Raw genomic sequence first — 22,867 nt, forward strand, 5'->3', positions numbered from 1 at the left:
CGCCGCCGCCGCCGCCGCCGCCGCCGCCTTGCGCGCCCTAGCGAGGCCGCGGCGGTGAGAGATCGCCCCCGTGGGTGAGCGGCGATTTGTTTTTCCTTCGTCGCCGGCGTGCTCGGGAGCAGGCAGGGATAATGGCGGCTGCCCTCGGCGTTGCGCGGAGTCGGTTCGTGGTGGTGGGCGGAGGAATCGCAGGGGTTACCTGCGCGGAGAAGGTAAGGGCCGGGGCCCGTCTGCCCGCCTCGCGCATGCGCGCGCCCCCAGCCGCCGGAGACACCCCCCCCCCCTTCCGCGCCATGTTGGCCCCCAACGCCGGCCTCGGCCCTCCCCGCTCGGCTCCGGCAGGGGCGGCGGGTCATGTCAGCCGGTGAGGCCGGGGCTTGACCCTTGGGCTCCCGGGGGAGGCTCGCTGGCCCCATAGCGTTATGGGAGCTTCGGCGTGGCAGGGCCTGTAGGCAGGTGGTACGGCGTGCGGGCCTGCGTAACTGCGTGTGCGCGCCGAACTCGGCCAGCCGTACGCTGCGTGAAACCGGCCTGCGCGACTGTGGGGACCGCTCAGGTATTGGTGCTTACTTAGAGGCAGAAGTGCTTTCAGGGTCGACTTATGAACTTATGTAGAAACACTTCATTAGATTTATATAGTAATTGCATAGATATTCTCATGTATATAGTCATTACATATTCTGTCCTACCCCCCCCCAATTTTTTACAAATATATTGTCCCTCTTAAGAAAAAGAAAAAAAGCAGCCCCAGGGAAGCAGTGTTGTTATATAACAACAGTTATCTGTCTAGAAATATTTCTCAAGAGGTTAAAACTGTCCTGCAGATAACCTGATAAGGGCTTACAACCGCTTCATAAACAGAGGATTAAAACTTTGTAACTTGGCATTCTGTATGCTAGTCAAGAGGTCAGAAACTTGAAGGAGCACTGCATGCATTATTCCTCGTAGCCATAAAGGATTGTACTACAGCTAAGGTGAAGGTTGCTATGATGTGCTTCTTTTTATAAAAATATTGCTCTGTTTTTATTGGATCCATGTTTAGGGCTGTACACCTGTGGAGATTGTCCAATCTCTTCAGCTTTCCATGAGCTCAAGCTCTTAAAATAAATTTGTGTGTTTCTTGGTTTCAAGGTTTTTGGTGTTTTTAAAGTAACAGTAACTGGAGGTAATTTTGTACCTATAATGTGGGATGAAATGATGTGGATATTAGTTCAGTGAAGAATATTTTGTCTGTTAAAACTACAAAGCAATATAAAGACTGTGTTTCAGATGCATCTGCTCTCTGGTGATGAAGTGATATTATTTCATTTCTGACATATTGTATAAACCACATGCAGACTACATTACAAAAAAATGTTGATACTGTTCTCCATCTTTATGGAATTGGTTTGTTTCTAACATTTACCATTTTAGGTTTTTTTCCTTTTATTCATTGTTAAAGTAAAATGTGGGCTCTGGTACTACAGATACTTAAATGCTATATTAGAACAAGTAATCCCTTAAAAGTTGATAACTAGTTAAACTATTCACATAATTAAGGCTCTTGTGTATCCTTATGGGCTTGCAAGAGTAAGATTTGGGTCAATATTTAATATGCGCAGAGACTTCATATGTTTTCCTGGAAGTAATTTAGAATTATCTCTAATTGCTATGATCCTGATTCACAGTACAGTTATTTCCAATATATATTGGATGTCTGTAATCTTTTAAGATTGCTATAAAAGAGACTAAAATGTATTGTTTTCTTGAAAATGCTTTCTGCTGTGTTAGTGCCACAGAGTTCATGCTTTGTTTTCTTCCAAAGCTTACAGAGAGTGCCGCTTACTGCTGTAATTTATGCCTTATTTTTTATGCTTTCTCCTTTCCCTCACCATTATTGTTTTCCTGGAAAACTTAAATGTTGTGGTTTAGCCCCAGTCAGCAATTAAGTACCACACAGATGCTTGCTCACCCTTCCCACCCCCCGGTGGGATGGGGGAGAGAATTGGAAGAGCAAAAGTAAGAAAACCTGTGGGTTGAGATAAGAACAGTTTAATAATTGGAACAACAACAACAAAATTGTAATGAGAAGGAAAACAATGAGAGAGCGAGAGAAGAACAAAACCCAGGGGGAAAAAACAGGTGATACAACCGCTCACCACCCGCCAACCGATGCCCAGCCAGTCCCTGAGCAGCGATCGCTGCCCCCCGGCCAACTCCCCCCAGTTTACATACTGAGCATGACTCCATATGGTATGGAATAGCCCCTTGGCCAGTTTGGATCAACTATCCTGGCTGTGCCCCCTCCCAGTTTCTTGTGCACCTGGCAGAGCATGGGAATCTGAAAACTCCTTGGCCAGTGTAAACACCACTTAGCAACAACTAAAAGGTCAGTGTGTTATCAATATTATTCTCATACTAAAATCCCAAACACAGCACTATACCAGCTACCAGGAAGAAAATTAACTCTATCCCAGCTGAAACCAGGACACTAAATCAGATTGTTATGTGATGACAGAGACTTGCCTCTTTTTCTCATGTCTCAGTACTGCAGGAAACACAGTTAGCAGTGACTATTAGTGGTCTTCTAGCATACCCTTTAATTCACCAAGGCCATTAAAAGTGGCACTGTGTGTTCTGGAAGGATTTGTGTGTCATGCACCCATAGCTGGGGGCATGCTTTAAATAAAAGAGGAAGATTGAACACAATTTTTCTCAGTCCTGGTTTTGAGCAAGTACAATTCTGTGAAACGTAGTGGCAATAAACAACTTGTCCATCCATATTGCATTTTGGGTATGCGTTATATGATGTCTTGTAGTTTCGACTTCTCAGGCAGCTATCTAAGAACAAACATTGCATCAGGTCTGTCTCAAAAAAATTCACATATAGCTACTTTTTGAGTACATTTTGAAATATTCTGACAAAATTTTTTAAAAGCTGAATTTTCCTTAAAAGCTTGAGTTAGATTTACTTTCTCTGTCACAAAATGTTTCATGTCTTACATAATTTCTGCCTTTCATGCTTACATTGCAGCATCTCCTTCTGGATTGTGATGACTTGCACATTTCCATAGGCATGGATAAACCTAATATTCTGTCTGGCAGATTTCTAATTTTAGTATTTTAAAAGGTAAAGAAATGCAATGGCCTTAATAATACTGAATGAAAGTTTCAAACAACCATTAAATCTTAATGAGAGGGCAGGGGTAAGCATTGAGCGTAAGTGATGCAAAGTACATGATGTCAGTCTTAAAATTTCGGGTACCTCTGATGACTATTACATAGAATCACAGAATAGTTTGGGTTGGAAGGGACCTTTAAAGATCATTTAGTTCCAACCCCCCTGCCGTGGGTAGGGACATCTTCCTGTAGATCAAGTTGCTCATAGCCCCATCCAACCTGACCTGGAACAACTCCAGTGATGGGGCATCCACAGCTTCTCTGAGCAACCTGTTCCAGGGTCTCACTACTATTCTTTACTGTAGGAGTAAAGAATTTCTTACTTATACATAATCTAAATCTACCCTCTTTCAGTTTAAAACTGTTAACCCCTTGTCCTGTCACTGCAGGCCCTGGTAAAAAGTCCCTCTCTGTCTTTCTTGTAAGCCCCCTTTACATATTGAAAGGCCACAATAAGGTCTCCCTGGAGCCTTCTCTTCTCCAGGCTGAACAACCCCAACTCTCTCAGCCTGTCCTCATCGGAGAGGTCTTCCAGCCCTCTGACCATTTACCATGGCCCTACTCTGGACCTGCTCTAACAGGTCTACGTCTGTCTTGTCCTGGGGGCCCCAGAGCTGGATGCAGTACTCCAGGTGGGGTCCCTTGACCTGCTGGCCACACTTCTTTTTACGCAGCCCAGGGTACGATTGGCTTTCTAGGCTGCAAGTGCATGTTGACAGCCCTTATCTGATATTTCATAAACCAGGATCCCCAAGTCCTTCTCTGCAGGGCTGCTCTCAACCCATTCATCCCCCAGTCTGTACTGACAACTGTTGATTGCCCTGATCCAGGTGCAGGGCTTTGGCCTTGTTGAACTTCATGAGGTTCACATGGGCCCACTCATCAAGCCTGTCAGGGTCCTTCTGGATGGCATCCCTTCCCTCTAACTAATCAGCTGCACCACTCAGCTTGGTGTTATCTGTAAACTTGCTGAGGGTGTACTCAGTCCCACTATCTGTCATTGATAAAGATACTGAACATGATCATGTGCTTTCCATAGCATTCTGTAGTTTTTCTGAGGCTTATTAGATACAGCTGGGAGCAACTGCTGCAGCGCAGTATGTTACATGTCAACCTTTCTTCCCATTGTCTGTCAATACAAAGCCTATGGGTACAACATGTGTGAAACACATGTTGGGGATTCTTGCTATAAAGTGTGGATTACATGAAGTTTTACATAGCCTCGTTAAATTCATTTGTATTTGCTGAGGGTATGAGCAGGTGAATCTCCCTTGAACCAGCAACAAGGTTTCACCACTTTCACCTTCAGAATACTATGTTGCTCCTGTCTGAGATGCAGGAATACCTGCTAGTCCCTTTATAACTCAGTTGCTCATATACAACATGAAATGTGCTTCTTGGTGGCTTATACAACTCTTCTGTTCATCTGTAGAATGCTGGTGACAAGGAACCCTGGCTTTTGTCTGTACCTCAGAGATGAGTAGTTTGTACTTGACAGAGCTGATTTATTTTCTGTGGCAGAGCAATGCACGTTTAAAATGGGAATTCTTCACTTCGGCTTGGGGCCTGTAAAAATCTTGTATTGCTTAGTAGCACTCTGAAGGTGATAATCCGTTTATCAGTTCCCTAAATAACATTTAAAATAGCCAATAGGAATTGGCATTTCCTCTGTCAAAACAACATCTGTGAACAGTTAGTCACTACTATGCAACAAAAAAAGTACGCCCAGCAACTGGGTGTCTCCAGAAATCACATGATCATAGTGTATTCCTAGAGTTGGCCTTTAGAATACTGTAAGAATAGTCTTTTTGGTAGTCGTTTATACCATGGCTGCAGTTCTTGAAGATATATTTGTGTGTGAATGAATTAAAATCTTGGGTCTCCAAATTCTGTTCATTTCAGTTGTTATCCTTCCATAATCTTGAAGTAGTGTTTATCCAATAGGATTCTACAAGACTAAAGTAATGTAGTAACATACATTACTTTTCACCAATAATTTTATTGTCTTAAAGTCAAAATCTATTGATGACTGTATTCACTCATGATTTCTGTTTCTTTACAAGCTGGCCACGGAATTCCCATCAGAAGACATTTTTTTAATGACAGCTTCTCCAGTTATAAAAGCTGTAACAAATTTCAAACAGGTAAGAGAGACTTAATTTTTCTTATGGTCAGACCTCTTCAGAAGTTTGTATATGTACAGATAATTTAGAACCTAATGCTGAAAATGATTATGATTTTGAACTTGTTTTCACATTAGTGTGACTGCAGTGGTAAGTATTAGTAGGACTGATGAGGTATTTTATAATGATTCATAATCATTAGTAATTGGTGAATATATTCACAACATTCAAGCAAAGGTTAAACTGGGTACTTCCATGGCTGAAGTATTTTCTAAGTTATTGAAGCTTTATTTCACTGCTTTGTTAATGGGTATGCTCCATTTTAAGCACTGAAAATGGTAGCTGTTGAATAAATTGCTTAAGAAACTTAGTCTTGCTAATGGTTCATATATACAGTAGTGTGTTTGAATTTCGGGCAGAAACAACTTCTGACAAGTAACAAAAAAAGGGATAGCCTTCTGTGAAATTGGCTGCAGATTTATCTACATCTCCAGCAGCTGGTGATTCAATGACCTTTTTCCTTCTCATTTGAAAAAGAAAATAAAATCCATGCATGAGTTGAGATTTCTGGCAAGTAGGTTCATTAAGCTAGTTTCGCAGAGGTACTGAGATCTTGGAAAGCACTGCTCTCTTTCCCACTCTGAGGGAACTTCAAACTCTACCATAGGGCATAGAAAGAGTTGGAGACTGGATTGCACAGAACTCAGGATGCAAAGCTGCCAGCCAGTAAGAAGTTAGGTTTTACCTCTCAGGGGAAGTTAAGACACCTAGAGCTGGGCTTCCACCTGGTGTTTACATTCATGACTCTCTTTGTGAAATATGGTATCTAACAGGTGAGGCATGTCTCACGACAAGTAAAGAAAGACCACTCTGCAGTTTATCTGACAGCCTGGTTTTAACATAATTCTTCTCGGTGTATGAATGCCTGATTCAAATCACTACAGGGGGAAAATAAAGCATAGAGAGATTTGAACAGCAGTTATTTGCATTTAGTGGCTGTAACTGGCTATCAGCATCTCTTCCTTTTTGCACTGTGGTTTTTGTCCAAGGCTAATGGGATACTCAGAACTTAGCTGAGAGACTGAGAGCTCTATGTGAGACTGATAGAGTAACACGCAATTAAAGAATAGCTTCTGAGTTTGAGAGTGCTGACAGTAGGGTCGTGAGTATCCAGGAAAGACGCTTACACGTTGTAGAGATGTGAAGTCTGTAATTCACATCGGCAGAAGTTTCAGTATCTGAAGAATAAGGGAATAGCTAAAGAGTATTTGAAGGCAGCATCTCTAAGTTTTGGACATGAGCATCTTAATTTCTCTCTGAATTGTAAGCATGGTGTGGCTTCTGGTTCCTAGCTGTGTTCCAGACTCTTTGAATGTTCTGTACAGTAGAAGGCCTGGAGGCTGCCGTGTAGCTGCTCCCTTCTGGAAGAAACCCCAAATCAACATAACTTACTAGAATGTTTTCCAAGTTCTGGTTCGCCTGGGTTTTTTTGGTTCGGTGTCCTGTCCTGTCCCGTCCCATCCCCCCCACCCTTCTCTGAAATATCAGATAGTGACTACGGATGAGATGCTGAATAAAATGCTTTGAGGTGGTCTTGAATCTGTTTTGCCTAAACAGCTGTTTTATACGTCCTGCTTACGAGCTGAAAAACAGTAAGCACTTTTCCTGACATGAGGGCCAACTACCTGCAGCAAGAGATTTTTGAATCATTAGGTTTTTGAAGAAAATGTCACCAGATTTTTTTTTTTTAAATAAAATAAAAATGTTTATTCCAGAGAAAACTGTGTTTCCATAATTCTGTAAGCTATTTTGACCAAATTTTTTTTTTTCCCAAAGTACTGAGGAGAGGAAGATTCTTGCATGGGGGAATATCATTGAGTTATTTTATCAAAGTTAAAACAAACAGAAAACCAGGGTCTTAACACTGCATCAGGTAAGTTAAAAAGCAGTGTTGTCAACTCTAATAATATAGTCTATATATGGAATAAAACATTATAGCAGTTAGAGCAGCCATCAGGGTTCTCCATTTTTGCTCAATCTCTACCTTTAGAACTAAAATTCTCTATGGTACTATGACTCTTTAGCAGGAATAGGCATGAAAAGATTCTGTATATAAAAAGGAACTTTTAGCAGTAACTTAACATGTTTTGAGACAGTATGGGCTTTATGTTGTGACTTCTTTACTGGAAATTAACATAATGCATTTTGTTACAAGCTTTAGAAAAAGAGATGAATAAATGATTCATATTTTTAAATACGTCTCTCTTCCGACAGGTCTCCAAAACACTTGAGGAATTTGATGTAGAAGAGCAACCAAGTTCTCTATTAGAAAAACGATATCCCAATATTAAAGTTATACAGTCTGGAGTAAAACAATTGAAAAGTGATGAACATGTAAGCTAATGTGTTTTTCTCTTACTTTTATGTGGTTTTTGAAATTATTTAAAAAAAAAATATAAGAAACAGGTGAGTATTTTGGGCATGAAATTTTGTTGAAGAACATTCTGGTTATTAAAGTGTTAAGTTACCAATATTACAAGAAAATACTGCCTAACTTTAATTTCAGTTACCACTTACACTGTTGTTCAAGTAGAAATATAGGGAGGGGACATAATTGTTGATCAAAAATTACTTGTTAATTAAGAAACTGTATCTTTTAGATTTAAATCTTTGACACCTTAGAGATATTGCATTGAATACCTGATTGGAATAGCAGGGAAACCAGTCAGTGAAACTAATACTGTATGTCAATACAGGTGTCAAAATTTCTGTAACCCTTGATTGGAGATCTCTCTGATTCCCAAATTACTGCTTGTTGCTACAGAGACCAAAATATTAACAACTTTATGATTAAAAAAATAATAATTCTTGAAAGAACCAACATTTCCACCTTTTCTTCTTTCTTTTTAGCAGGAAATATGGTGCAAGTATGAGCAGTGTACAGCACATACTGATCCTTGTTGGTGTCTGTGTCAACTTGACATGTTACTTTTCACTTCAGCATTTATCAGAAACTCACATTCAGATCCAAAACTGGTTTTGCTCATTTTAAGTCACAGAGATATGATTCCAGTTAGATTATAATTCTGCTAATACTCTGAATGGAATTATATTCTTGTATCGTTGTTGTTATATTGTTTTAGTTTAGGTATGTCTCTGTGAACGTTAATATTTCATGTATAGGGATTTGGAGGATCTTTTGCCTCTGTTTTCTGAAAACCTTTAAAAACCTCTCTTTGTGCAAAACCACTGTAAACTATTTAGCTTATAGTTTGGAAAACAACAAATAAGGTCATAAAATGTTAAAATTTAAGTATTGCTTGTTGCAGAATGAGGTAGCTTGTTTAGTGCCTACCCTTTTTCTTTAGCAAAGAACAGAATTTGTGTCTTTCTAAACTGTATTCTAGCCTGTGTCTAGTTAAGTTAACACAGGTCTACCGTTGTTGAAATGTTTTGAATGAGATTCTTAATTGGTAATATATAGTAGTGCATAGGTCTACGTCTGTTACTGGGGTGGGGGGACATTGTCACATAGAAAACCAATGCTTTTAGCACAGATAGTGAGTACAGAGTGCCACCACGTGGTAATCTTTATATTTCATCTTTCTTTGAGTGCACTGCGTGCACTTTCCATTTTATCTGTCCTATGTTACATATTTAGGCTTGTAAGTCTGTGGTGAGTGTAATGCAAATAAATTACATACAATCAATGAGAGTATGAAGGCTTGCTCTTTAAGAAGCCAGTTACAGCTTTTAATATCTGCAAAATACTATATGGGGAAAAAAAAGTTGATGTTCTCTTAGATGTCTCCAATTGTTTTTTTCTTTTCTCTTAATTTTTAACAGAAAATTTTCACTGAGGATGGGAAGGAATATATGTATGAAAAACTTTGCCTGTGTGCTGGAGCAAAACCAAAATTAATTTTTGAAGGAAACCCATATGTGTTAGGAATCCGGGATACTGACAGTGCACAGGTAAATGTGTTTTGGACTTATAAGTGTATAATGTATTCCTGCTTCTGATGCAAAATACTAAAAATGATTGTGGAGTGAAATGGAGAAATGTGAGATGATGTTGTTTATTATATATCCTTAGATGGGAACACTTTCAGTAGCAGAGAAATAGCCTTAAAATACCATTAAAAAATTAATTAGTCACTAAATTTATTAACTTTATAGATAGCTGATAGAAAATATTTCTAACATGATAATGCAGAATAAATGGTATTCTTTTACCCTCCAGGCAGAAGCCAATCTGAAAATATAAACAGGAAGTAGGCACCAGTAGAAACTTCCCTGAGAGGTGTATCTGGTGCATGGTATGAAGGGCTACTTCCTACAGTGAAAAGCTACTGAAGGACACTTTTTTCTAGTTCTACTGTAGCCTCTCCTCATTGTACAGAAAAGAGTTATAGTCAAAGGTGTGGAAAAGTTTTCACGTGAGGAATGACTTAATAGACTAAAACTTCAGCTTGGAAGTAGAAGGTGAGGTTTCACTGCTGTAGGACTTTAGAATTAGAGGAGGCAGAGTGAAAGTGAACACTGCTTCTCCATAACATAAGAACTGTAATTCATCAAATGAAGTTAGATATTGAGAATAAAAAGGGAGTTAGTTTTTCAAGCAAACTGAAGTGAAACTATGAAATTTCTGTTGTTGGTTTTGAATATTAAAACTTTACCTGAGTTTAAAAAAAAAAAAGGTCTTCCCTGTGCATCCACTGTTGGCCACTGTGGGAAACAGTAGACTGGGCTATCATTTGTCAAAACTGATGCTGAACTTTGAATGAGACTGAAGATACTTGTTTCTGGTTTTGGGAGGTTTTTTAATGGTGACTGGTTGCATTCACTAGTCCCCTCTGATACACCTTCAGTATCCTTCTCTGAAGGGATTAAAGGACTGCAGTTTTCATCGTCTTCTACAGTTTAGGTTCTCTGCTACAATTAGTCAGGTAAACTGGAAGCGTGGATGAACAGATTTTAATGTAATTGCAATAGTTGTTTTGAAAGTCGTGATTCTTGATTTGTTTGAAAGAAAATACTTAAAGTGGTTATATTATGATCTAAAAAAATACTGTCTGGGCTATATTTTTTTTTAATTTCTCTCACCACTAAGATGGATTTGGAGACTTGTTTCTTTATGAAAGTTTTTTGCACAAATAAAATTGGTTCTTTGATTTGCTACAAATTATTTTTTAAATTTTGATTTTTGATCAGAAATTTTTAAATTCCTAAATTTCTGTATCTTTGCCTTTTTAATGTTATGCAAATTACTGTGAAAATTATGCAAGTTGTGATAAAACTGGATTAATAGATATCACAATGCTAATGGTCTCTAGGACAGAGGAAAGTCTCTTGGATTCTATTAAGGGGTCTGTCAAATTGGCTTAAATGTAATTATTTAACTTCTGTCTCAATTTGAGACTTGTAAGGCTGTATCAATAACTTCATCCCTTAATGTGATAGATCTTACAAGTTTCATTAACTTCTGTAACAAGATCTTAGCATAAGAAAATGTGTATCAGTAGTCTGAGAAAATCAAAATAAGAAGACTCAGAGAACAATAAAATACTGAAAAGGATGTAATTGATCAGTGTGAGGGAACATATGATCTAAGTTGTAATGGAGTTTTTGTTTTTCTTAATGCAGGCTTTTCAGAAGAATTTGGCTCAATCTGAGAGAATAGTAGTGGTAGGAAATGGTGGGATTGCACTTGAATTAGTGTAAGTAAACGACTAAGTTTTAAAGATACGTATGCAAATAAAATCTTTAATAATGATATGTGAAATCTAGTGTGCATGGGTTTGGGAGAAGGTTGACTTATAAAATTGTAGCTCTTAAAGCATTTAGTAGCAAAATGTATTAAAATACCTTTTTCACAGTATAGTGGCACTTACTGTCACATAAAATTCATCAAGCTTCAGAATAAGCTTTGACACATAGATATCAAGAATATACAGCATTTTTGTGATTTGGCACCAACAGAGATTTCTGTTAAGACTATTAAGGGCAATATTTAAGTTATAAAACGTATCTGACTTCTGGAGACAGAAGATGTAACAGGAATAGAGAGGCAGCTTATCTTGCACCCAGCCTAATTTAAGTTGATAGAGCTTTTGGAGTGTCTGACATGGCCTTTGTCTTAGGCAGGATATTGAACCGTGTGGTCCTGCAGTCTGCTAGATTACAGAAACATCTGTATTACACAATTATATAGTCTTGTTTTATGTTGCAGGGAGTCACTTTTTCACTTTCACTAGATTGTCCTCTGCATGTTCCAGGTAGTACAAACAAGATCCAAATGTCTGTTCTTAGCAGTGGGCAGTCTGGCAAAAATGCATATTTTTTTCATTGTGGGGAACAGGAAATACTAAAAACTACTAGTATAAACTTGATCTGCCTCCTCTCACCCCCTGCCCTGGTTCAGTGGAGGTTGTGCTGGTGAGAAAGTATGACCTGTCAACTTGAAGAGATTTTTATTTTTTTTTTAATGTGTTCCTTATGTAAATATTTAGAAGCAGTAGTGGATTTGATAGGCTCAAAAGTCTTGGATCCCTTATTTCTAGCTTCTGGAATGAAACCTGGCATGCTTCTTAGTTGTGTTGCTGAGAGTCAGATCCCTTTCGGGTAGTCTGTCACTTTATCCACTGTTTAAATGTCTGCAGGTATGAAATTCAAGGCTGTGAAGTAATCTGGGCTATCAAAGACAAAGCCATTGGGAACACTTTTTTTGATGCAGGAGCAGCTGAATTTCTCATTCCAAAGCTAACTGCTGAAAAACAAGAGACTCCAATTGAATGTAAAAGAACCAAGTATACAATAGAAGGTATGGTGTTTCAGTCTTCTAAGACTGCAGCAGCAGCATTTAATATTGAAGATAGTCCTAACATCAGTTAATTTAGCAGGCCATCAGTATGGTTTACTGTTATCATCAATGGCATTTCCTTCTTCAAAAAAATAAAAGTAAAAAAGCGATATAAAAAGCTATCCAGAATTGATGTAGACATATGACAGCATTTAATACAGTTACCTAAAAATATGCTTATCTTTATAGCTGTGTCAAGTTTATATCTCATTTCCTGTATTCCATCTGCTGAAGAACCTGTTCAATTTTCTGGAATATTTTAATGTTTTTCTGAATTATGTCAGCATTATGTAGGAAGGAGCTGTCCCATAATAAGCTATTGGAGGACCAGGTGAAACCTCACAGAACGTTATTACAGATGCAGTGAAACTGCAGTCTTAATCACAACAGTTAACTAGAACAGCATGAACAAACATTACAGAAACATATATATGACCAAAATAATAACAAAAAGAAGAGCATGGTTCTAGACTTCAGGCTGGAAGAATAAATTGTAAAAGTGTCAGCCTAAACGTCATAAAATGGCACCCAAGGTTCTTCAAATGTATCATGGTATGTTAGAATTTGCACTTCTGTGCAATGGAGGGGACAGTGCACATTTGCTAGCAGATGGACACCAATTTAAATATTAGCATCGATACTAAGCAACTAAGTCTACCATGGGTCTCCAGAACCCTGATGCTGTTGGGGGTCAGTCTCCATGCAGGCACCTAACAGTGGCATGGTTGTTTCGGAGATGAGTGAAGTAATGAAAGGCATAAAGTTGAAAGGCGTTAAAAATATTGGCTTGGAGTTTGATTTGTCTGCAAATTAATGGGTTTTGGGACATTACACATTTTTGTCTTCTCTTCTGGCAACCAGATCATATTTCTCTTAATTGAGAATCCTTGTTCTGAATTCTGCAGGCAGTGAAGTATGCACACTAAATCTGATACTCTCCATCTCTTTCCTTCAGGAAGTGAGGAAAAAGAAAGACCTATAGCAGCATCTGACAAACTGGGCAGTGCCTTAGGCCCCGATTGGCATGAGGGCTTATGTCTTAAAGGGACTAAAGAGGTATGGTCGTAATCTTGCTTACACATCTGTATAAGTGTTGCTGTAAGTGGGTAAGGATGACAGAATGTGAACTGTCACATTCAGGATTATTAGAAAAATAAGAACAAAATGTGCTTGAAATTACTTTCCTGTCAGAATTAAACAGGAAAATACGTTAACACAAAAAAAGTAGTTTTCTGCTTGAAGAAGGAAGTGGCTGATCAGATCCACCGGCATAGTTTTAGCAATTTGCTCTTCAGACTGAAACATAAATGTTGGTTTGCAGATTTCTGTAGGGCTGGTGTCAATCCTAGCTTTAACCAGAAGCAGTGGTTCCTCTATTGTCCTGATTTTAGCTGTCATACATACATTTCCTATGTGAAAAATAGGACAGTAGGATTTGTACAGAGGTGCAGGGAACATCAGTCTCCTGTTACAGCAGGTAGTGAAATGCAAAATCAGTAGTGGACATGGGCACTGTGAAGAGTTTCATGTTTGAAATAAAGTAAAAATCCTCACATTTCATAGGTTATCAGGTTTTACTTATTAATTTCTTAGCTGTTAGGTGTTTGCATCTGTTACACTCGTTTGAAAAAAAAGGCCTTTCAAAGGTGATCAGTCATATATTCTACAGAAATGGCTTTACAATACCAACTAAAAGGTGTTTAGGGTATTCAGCAAGCAGTGGTATTTTGGCTGTTGAAGGCTGTGGAAATGTGTTTGTGTAGTGGAGAATAAATCTGTGCAAGGCCTGAATCCAGAAAATAGTTTAGGCAAACAGGTAACTTTCCAACATCTGTCTTGAGCTCAAAATAGGAGTAAGTGGTTCAAACATGGGTTGATGGAACAGGATATATTTTCTTTTTCTTTTTACAGCATTTAGAACATAAACTTGTTATTGTTATCAGAATTTAATTTATGATAGAAAAATGAAGGATTTGAAATACTGAAAGACAGAAAAGATGAATTTACTTTTTTTCCTGTTCTGATAAGTTCTGAATTCTCTTCCTGTAAACTGAGGGGAACTTGCATATGTTTTCTGGCATGCCAGAAAAATCTAAATTGTCATGAAATTTCAAGGAACATCAGATATCTGCTGAAAAAGCAGGTAAATTGCCATTTGCTGTGGTTAGATCTGTGCCAAAAAAGAAAAAAGTCTGGGAACTCAGCTAATGTGTCATGCTTTAGGATGGGTTATAGGGGTTTTGGGTTGGGTTTTTTTTCCCAGTTTAGTAACATGTCACTTTAGATGAAGGTATACTTGCTATTAAAAATATTGTTATCGCTAATCATTATGTTTACAATTTTGTCAATCTTTCTTTAGTTTTCTCATAAAGTACATATTGAAATACTATGTGAAGTAAAGAAAATACATTTACAGCAAGAATTTATACAACTGCAACGGACTTCTTTGACTTTTCCTAAGGAAGAGAAAAAAGTAGAACCAGATGAGGGTAGGTGCCAGGTGCTGATTAGAAATAACATGTTGAAGATAAAGCAGTGCTGGAGCATGTTTGCTCTTGTTTGCTGTTTGCAAATACAGATTTGGAAAAAAAATAATCCTTTTTCTATAAATTAAATGGAGCTCTAGCAATTTATAGTAGTTGAGAATTTGATTTATGGGCTACAATTGAATTACAAAATGTTATGGGTCAGACCCTTTTTCCACAGTCACCTAAATCCTGTATGCAGAATATTCCCTCCTAGTGAGCTAATTATTTTATATATAATAAAATAATACATTAATAGTGGAGTTAGAAGCAAAAAAAACCCAAAAAAAACATTTAGTGTCAAAACTGATGTCATCCTTCAAAGAAAGTAGAAGAAAATATCACTTATTTCATGAGTAAGTCTATCTATAAATGCCACTGAATGAAAATTAATATTTAAAATAGTATTTTAATAGCCAGTTACTTTCAGCCTAACATTCTAGGAAGTCAAATCTCTGACATTCTTTTTGCTTTTGAGGCATTTCCTGTGCATCTGTAAATTGGTATGTAAAAGAATATTTGGCAGTTGTGTACTTCAGAGAACATCCCATGGGTCTGAAGCAGTGGCAGGACACAGTATTTTACGCCTACAAATTAGGACTTTGATTTAGGAACATTCCAGAGAAAGTTAATGGTAGGATGTGGAGCTAAGCTCCAAAATCTCATTTTTCTAGTCCTGAGTGAAGGTCAGAAGTGTTATAGGCAATCTCGTGGTTTTTGTTGTGGGGAGTTTTTTTGTTTAAATTTTATTTCTATTTTTTCCTTACCTAATCAATTAGATCTCTCAAAAGATTATTTTTTTCTTCTTTTTATTTCATGTCTTATTATAAGACATCGTTAATAAAAAACTTCTGTTGGTTACATTCTAAGGGCAAAATTTTCCCCTTTTTCAGTGCTATGGCCTGTATATGTGGAATTAACTAATGGAAAAATTTATGGATGCGATTTCATTGTCAGTGCAACTGGAGTTGTGCCAAACGTTAAACCATTTCTTGATGGCAATAATGTAAGTATACTGATTTCTTTTGAAGTTTAAGCTTTTTTTTAAAGTAAGGTGAAATAAGCTGTTTCAGCTGGTTTATGCTTCTGACATGAAAAACTGGTTGATAAAGGTTTTGAATGTCGTACAGCATTTTAAAATAAGGCAGGTATGTCGATATTGGAAATACCCAACATGATAAAAATTAATTTCATTACTGTTCTTGGCTTATTATATTGCTACTCATGGTATGTCCTGATACACAGTATATATACAATATACACTGTTAAGATTAAGCCTATACAAAGAGAGAAACACATTTGTTATAATTGGTTAAAGTGGCAAAAATTTAGAATAATTTTTGTGTTAATTCTGTACCATACTCTTATCTTACAAATCTTAAAATTTTCTCCTGGGAAGGAAGCAGTTATTTCCAATAATTTTCATCTAGGAAACTGAGCTATAAAGGTGCTCATATTCATCGAGGGAAGTCACACTTTGCATCAGCATCCAAACGTGGATGATGATGATGGAGTTCATAGCTGCCGTGTGAATTTTCAGGCCTTGAGATCGTTCTGTCTCCATGTTAGGTGTCTGGTTTAACCCCGGCCGGCACCTCAGCCCCACACAGCCTCTCGCTCACTCCCCCAGTGGGATGAGGGAAAAAGTTGGAAGGGTAAAAGTGAGAAAACTCATGGGTTGAGATAAAGGCAGTTTAATAGGTAAAGCAAAAGCCACACATGCAAGGAAAGCAAAGCAAAACAAGGAATTAATTCACTGCTTCCCATGGGCAGGCAGGTGTTCAGCCATCTCCAGGAAAGCAGGGCTCCATCATGCGTAACGGTTACTTGGGAAGACGAACACCACCACTCTGAACATCCCCCCCCTTCCTCCTTCTGTTGCAGAGCACAACATCGTATGGCTTGGGGCATCCCTTTGGTCAGTTGGGGCTAGCTGCCCCAGCTGGGTCCCCTCCCAACGTCTTGTGCACCCCCAGCCTTACCGCTAGCGGGGCAGCATGGGAAACAAGAAAGGCCTTGACTCTGTGTAAGCCCTGCTCAGCAACAACTAAAACACCCCTGTGTTACCAACACTGTTTTCAGCACAAATCCAAAACACAGCCCCATACTAGCTGCTATGAAGAAAATTAACTCTATCCCAGCCAAAACCAGTACGTTAGGGTATTTGGTGTTTTGCAGTTCCTTCTGATTAGGACATAAGATGCTATCCTCTGAATAAAGCAGAAGAAAATTATGAAAACAGACATCTGATGTAGAGCCATGAAATATTTCAAGGCCTGTGTTACAAAGTTAGATTAGGAATTAGGTATTTGCAGTGGTGTTTTCTGGCCTTGGCAAAAATACAAAATGAACTCTTAAGACTCAGTGTCCCTGTAACATACGTAGTGTGACTTGAAATTTGCTAAGCTGTTACTTCCCTGCCTAGGTAGCAGTAAATAATATTTTAAAAACCTGTGCTGTGTTCTAGAAATAACACTTAATGCTTTGTATCTTACCACAGAGGTCTTGCCACTCTAGTCTCATCTTAAATAATTTTATTCAGTATGTAATGCTATTCTAAGCTTTTTTTAATACATAGTTTGAGATATTTTAAAGGATATGTGAAGGTCACTTGTAAAATGCAACCCTGATCTGTTCTTAAACCTGGTGAGAAAAGAATGCAGAGATTGCTAGGAAGTTCTGGTTTTGTAGACTAATTTTGTCTTTGCTTATTTGAAGGGTTCTAGGTTTGAAAAGGTTCAGGATAAATGCTGTGGGGGGCAGGGTTGCATTATAATACAGGGAAGTAATACTCTTGTATGTGGACAGTTGTGAAAAATACTTCATTATGGCACTCCTTGGGGGATCTGCTTTCTTCCCTTGAAGATGAAGGAGTCTCGAGATTGTGAGGTTTGAACGCCGTGTTTCTCTTGTGGTTATCAGTCTTTTTCTAGTGAGTCAGATCAGATGGGAGAATGAATAGCCATAAATTGTTTACACTGAATGACCTTTTCCGCTGTTGCTACATGGCATCCAGAAGGGCATCTTGCTGGGTTCCCGCAGTATTTATTCACATAATTTTCTATCTTCAAATGTTTTGATTAAACAGAATAGTGACTTTACTGACTTTTTTTTAGGAGTGTGCCATTGGAAAGTAACAAATGAGATGACTGCTTAACATGGATGAAGTTGAATTACATAGTTTAAATGATTATTTTTCTTATTGCTGATCTGTGCAAATACTTCAGTTTGCTGTAGGTGAAGATGGAGGTCTTAAAGTGGATAAACACATGCACACATCCCTGCCAGATATATATGCAGCTGGAGATATCTGCACAGCATCATGGGAACCTAGTCCAGTGTGGCATCAGGTAAATCAAATCATACGATTGTGTGCTCAGCAGCAGTCTAATCTATGAAGTAAATTACACACTATTACACAGATGGGGGAAAAAAGAAAGTTTAATTGAAGCAGAAACCAGTAGGAACAAGTAGGTAATCCTGGGTGTGTTGATGACAGATAATTTTATCTATGTGTCTGAAAGCCAAGCTGTTCAGCTTTTCTGAGTATAATGAAAATATGTAGTACGTATATGATGAGAACAGCGAGTGTCGGTCATTGCACAGTGACGTGTATCTGTGGTTTTAAATCTTTTTTTTTTTTTTTAGATGAGACTGTGGACTCAAGCTAGGCAAATGGGATGGTATGCAGCAAAGTGCATGGCAGCAGATACTTTAGGGGAATCTGTTGATATGGATTTCAGCTTTGAACTATTTGCTCATGTTACAAAATTTTTCAATTACAAGGTAAAGTAAATACAGTCTAATAGTCTTAAACCACTGAGTAACACACATATTACTTGCTTATATTCACTTGCCAACACTGAGCAGATGCTTTAATATTGACAAAACAGTTTTCTCTATATAATAATCAATCTTAGTTTAGATTTTCTCCATTCCTACTAACTTTGAATGCTGAAACTGAAGAGGGCAAAGATCTTTACAGATGTATTACAAATTTTAATGGGTGAATGACAGCTGATCTACTTTGCACCTCTGTATATATTCCATTTCATTAAGTTTCTGTTCATGGATAAATTCAACACAGTTCAGCATGGTAGCTGGTTCATTACTGGTTTTTGTGTATGATATTTCAAGGTGAAGATTTTTAATTCTGTTGTGGGTTTGAAAGCCAATGAACGGGAGAGGTTCCCTAGGGGCAGATATTTCCCTGTTTACATCAGTCTTTTGAAGCTTAGAACTGTTACCAGCAGAAATACTAAAAGCCACTGCAATGACCTTACGAGTGCTTTTTCTTTTTCCTTCTCTTAGGTGGTGGTTTTGGGAAAATACAATGCTCAAGGCTTGGGTTTAGACCATGAACTGATGCTGAGATGTACCAAGGGACAAGAGTACATTAAAGTAGTGATGCAGAATGGCCGAATGATGGGAGCTGTGCTGATTGGTGAAACGGACTTGGAAGAAACCTTTGAAAACTTAATTTTAAATCAAATGGATCTTTCAGCCTATGGTGAAGATCTCCTGAATCCAAATATTGACATAGAAGATTATTTTGATTGAACAAAACCCCATTTCCATTTTGTATAAAGTTTTGACACTGAGTAATATAGCTTATAAAACTGTTTCCTCAGTATTAGCGGAAATGAGGGATAAATGTAATTCCTTATTAAGATTTTGTGTTGATCTTATCAAAATACTGACCGGCAAATTAAATTAATCTGTGTAGAAATGCAGCAACAAAGCAAATGGATTAGTCTTGGCAAAGAGTTTTTGTCTAGATTAGATAAGCGTATGAGAACAGGGCTATAACAGTCTTAAAAAGTGGGCTTCTCTGTGCTGTTAAGATAGCACCGCATTCATTTCAATGCGAGGTAGCCTTTACTTTTTAAAAGTAAATAAAACATGCTAAATCCCGTGCCTGCCTCATAGCTCCCTTCTTCCCCAAACCATGCATAATTCACCTGCCATGGTTACCAGAGCCCAGTTTCCCCATGGCTTAGTGCCATGCACGTTCCTCATCCCAACCAGCAAGCCACCCTTGTGAGCCAGGATGTCTTGATGCGACGGTGCTGCCCTACCTGCCTAAAGCTACCTCCAGACTTGGGCGGTGTGAGTATTGGCTAGGGTGGGAAAGCCTCTGCTTCCTAAAACCACTTGCTCAGATGCATGTTCACAAGGCAGTCGGGCAGTGTGTCACTGTCCCACTAGGGCCCCTCCGCTGCCCAGACCTGTGAGTACATGCCACAGGTTTCCAGACTCCTATTCCAGCTAACGATGCCATCTCTGTCAAGCTGGCTCAGATTAGCAGAGGACATCTTTAGGGCACAGGGTGCTCAGAGCTCTCACTACCTGGAACGTGGTCTGCAGATACATGGCAAGATGGATGCTTTATCTTCCCCCCTTTTTTTTTATTTTTTTCCCCATAAGTTTATTTCTGAAATAAATGTATTTTCTACTCATCTAAGTACAGAACACACAAACTTTGAACAGTGAAAGCCAGGATGAGATGTCACTTGAGAGCAGCTTTTTTACTGCTTGTCACTGCAGCTGTTCGGCTATTGTGGTAGAGCTGCACTGGTGCATCCTGTCTGGTCTTCAGAAGGAACAATGTGCAGCATGCTCCAAGGAAAGGCTAATGCAACAGCACTGGTGGATGTCACCTGCAGGGGTCTATCCCGGCAAGAGCCTGTGGAGCAGGCTGCTGTGTCCAGACTACATGGTAGATGGTGCTGGATGCTGTTTTGAATGCAAGTCCCATATGCTGATGGGATTCTCAGTAGACAACTGTTATGAGTCGCTTAATGAAAATGTGTTTGGGGACTATGTGTCTTGGCCACTTTCTGCCCTCTCCTCATTCCCACTGTCATGCACATTGGTTCCAGGAAGGAATTTCTGCAGGTACTAAACTCCAATTTGACTTGCGGTAACTACCTACTATTCAGTTGCAAATGGGGGTTTAAGCTGTTTGTTTTCAATCATCACTAGCTCCCTGGCTGTATGCTTAGTTATGCAAGATGCATTTTAACAATAGTGATGTGTACGTACAGGCTTGCTTCAATCAAGTTCCTCCTTTTTTAGTTGCTAGGCATAATTTAGTGCCTAGATGATAAAGCCCAACAATTTAAGCTATTCCTTAATGTCCTCTCTGTATTCCGTAGTGCCATCCGTGGACGTAGGTTATTTCATACTGGCTTTTGGTTTTGTTCTACAACTGCTACTTGGGAGTTGCTGTTTATTTAGGGTCAAACTGGGAACAGGTTGTTGTACTCCACTAAATGCAAAGTTAGCAGTACATATTGAGAATTCCCAGAAAATCACTCTAATTAAAGAGAGAGAATGACTGTTTAATTAAATGAATGAATGCTACTTTTGGCAAAGGTTTCAGTTAAAACAATGGGTGAAATATGAAGCTTTAGTCACTGACAAGATTCTACTAGAAAAATAAAGATGGAGAGCATGTTCTTAATCATGTTTGTTTTATATTTAAGTTAGTATACATCTAAATGTGGGGTGGGGGGAGAACCCAAAATGAAACCTACTGGAACTTATGTTTATAACAAGTTTGAACTTGCCTTACTGATCACTTGTGCTAAGATCTTAAAAAAAAAAAAAAAAAAATCTAATCTAGCATTCAACCTTGTGTGTGCCTAAGCAATGCATGAAGTCGGCAGTAGCTGCTGGGTCTTTACCCCTCTGGCACACAGTTACTTGTTTCTGGAAACACTGATGGGTCATCAAAGGAAGTCAACAGGTATATAGTTCTACTTCACCTACAGTTTTAAATATTCTCCCTGCTAAAATGGGAGGGAGAAAAAGTCTGTAGCTGAAGATTTTCTTTAGTCCATAGATGAGATGGTGACCCTTAGCGTAGAATGGCCGCACTTCAGCTAGCAGGATGTGGTGTCCTACATTACAGGCTGGCTTAGGCACTTCGTTGCACTTAATTACACAATGCAGAAATAAAACAATGTTGATGCACTTCAAAGAACCAATTTCAGAGAATATTGATTTATTTATATAACCATAAGTACCTCTTGATTGGGAAAAGTAGGAATGGAAAAAAGCTTCTACTAAGCCCCCCATTGCAAAAGAACTGAAGCTTTTAACATACCCTGGCACTTGCCTGTACTGAAAAACATCAGCTGTTCTGACCTCTTCAAGCGCTCCTTCAGGTTTATTTCAACATAAGAACATTGTTACAGTGAAAACAATCAATCACTGGTACAACCTCTGCAGGGCAGCAGTAGAGTCCTCAGCACAGGAGCTTTTCAGGACGCAAGTGGACAGGGTGCTGATAATCTCACCTAAGCTCCCTTTCCCACAAGAGGTTGGGCCAGATCATTCAAGGTCCCTTCCCCCCTGGGCTGTTCTGTGATTCTGTGTTGTCTGAATGTGGAACAGTGCTAAGCCACATGGTTTGCTCCTTGTTTGGAAAAGAGTATCACTTTCCTCAAGTCTACTTACTGGATGAAAATGAGCCTGCCATTATTAATGAAGCTTTTCCTTCTATATAATTAGTCAAATGTAAATATTAAGATGGCAATAGTGTTATAGCAACTTCTTGAAGTGCATGTGAGAGAAGGGAGGTCACATGGATCTAGGCTGAGATCAGTCTCAAAGGCTAATTTCCTGGTTACTGCATTTATCCCAATGGCATTTTACAGTCCTGGAATTAGGGGCTCAATATACCTCATCTTCTAGTTCAGAAGAAATTAGAGGGGAAATCCAGAACCCTGAGCAGCAAGGAAAGGACCACTCGCTCTTATTTGTAACTTTCACGGGGTTCAAAGATTCTTTTTAATACATAGCATAACCACAACAGCTGCATTTCTGAGATGAAGCACTGCTTAAAGGTTAAGCATAAACAAACCGAAAGCTCAGCAGTTGCTGCTCAGGAACTGAAAGTGTGGACAGAGCTGCTCTTCAGGCCTTTTCCCTCAACCCAGCTATTCTTGCTCCCAGCCCTGACAAACACAAGTAGAACTGAAAGCACCAAGTTCTCAGCAGCAGCAAAAGGCCTTACTGGTTACCAAACACTAAGATTTCAGTAGCAGCTCGTTTTTCCCAACTCATCAAGGTAACAGAGCTCAAGCATTCTCTTTATCATCTATCCCTTTGCACCTAGTACACTAAGGTCTTCCCATGTTCAATCTCAGGTCCTGACAGTGTTCAACATCGAATACAATTTTTCTGCCTTT

At 38.8% G+C, this 22,867-nt stretch overlaps 2 protein-coding genes across 10 annotated transcripts in view; one reads left to right on the top strand and one right to left on the bottom strand.

Moving 5' to 3' along the window:
- Window positions 1–19,584, top strand: PYROXD1 (pyridine nucleotide-disulphide oxidoreductase domain 1). Of its 5 annotated transcripts, XM_072874629.1 has the most exons (14): window positions 291–556; window positions 3,014–3,109; window positions 5,223–5,303; window positions 7,119–7,215; window positions 7,557–7,676; window positions 9,129–9,257; window positions 10,929–11,002; window positions 11,945–12,105; window positions 13,100–13,200; window positions 14,504–14,633; window positions 15,563–15,675; window positions 17,897–18,019; window positions 18,318–18,455; window positions 18,981–19,584. In XM_072874629.1, the coding sequence occupies exons 6-14, from the start codon at window positions 9,159–9,161 to the stop codon at window positions 19,227–19,229; spliced, it is 1,188 nt and encodes a 395-aa protein (XP_072730730.1). In that variant the 5' UTR covers window positions 291–556; window positions 3,014–3,109; window positions 5,223–5,303; window positions 7,119–7,215; window positions 7,557–7,676; window positions 9,129–9,158; the 3' UTR covers window positions 19,230–19,584. The 5 variants fall into 5 exon arrangements, with proteins under 5 accessions (XP_072730724.1, XP_072730696.1, XP_072730730.1 ...); XM_072874623.1 differs by lacking the exons at window positions 291–556; window positions 7,119–7,215 and adding an exon at window positions 1–212; XM_072874612.1 differs by lacking the exon at window positions 7,119–7,215.
- Window positions 19,580–22,867, bottom strand: part of RECQL (RecQ like helicase) — a 26,883-nt gene continuing 23,595 nt past the window's right edge. For 4 of the 5 annotated variants that reach the window (XR_012044358.1, XR_012044361.1, XR_012044362.1 and 1 more), the window contains exon 16: window positions 19,580–22,863. The gene's annotated coding sequence lies outside the window, so the exon portion shown is untranslated. The remainder of the gene's footprint in view (window positions 22,864–22,867) is intronic. The other variant, XR_012044364.1, reaches the window with a different exon arrangement.

The sequence above is a fragment of the Ciconia boyciana genome, chromosome 1 (assembly GCF_034638445.1).
Source record: "Ciconia boyciana chromosome 1, ASM3463844v1, whole genome shotgun sequence".
In the NCBI taxonomy this organism is placed as follows: domain Eukaryota; kingdom Metazoa; phylum Chordata; class Aves; order Ciconiiformes; family Ciconiidae; genus Ciconia; species Ciconia boyciana.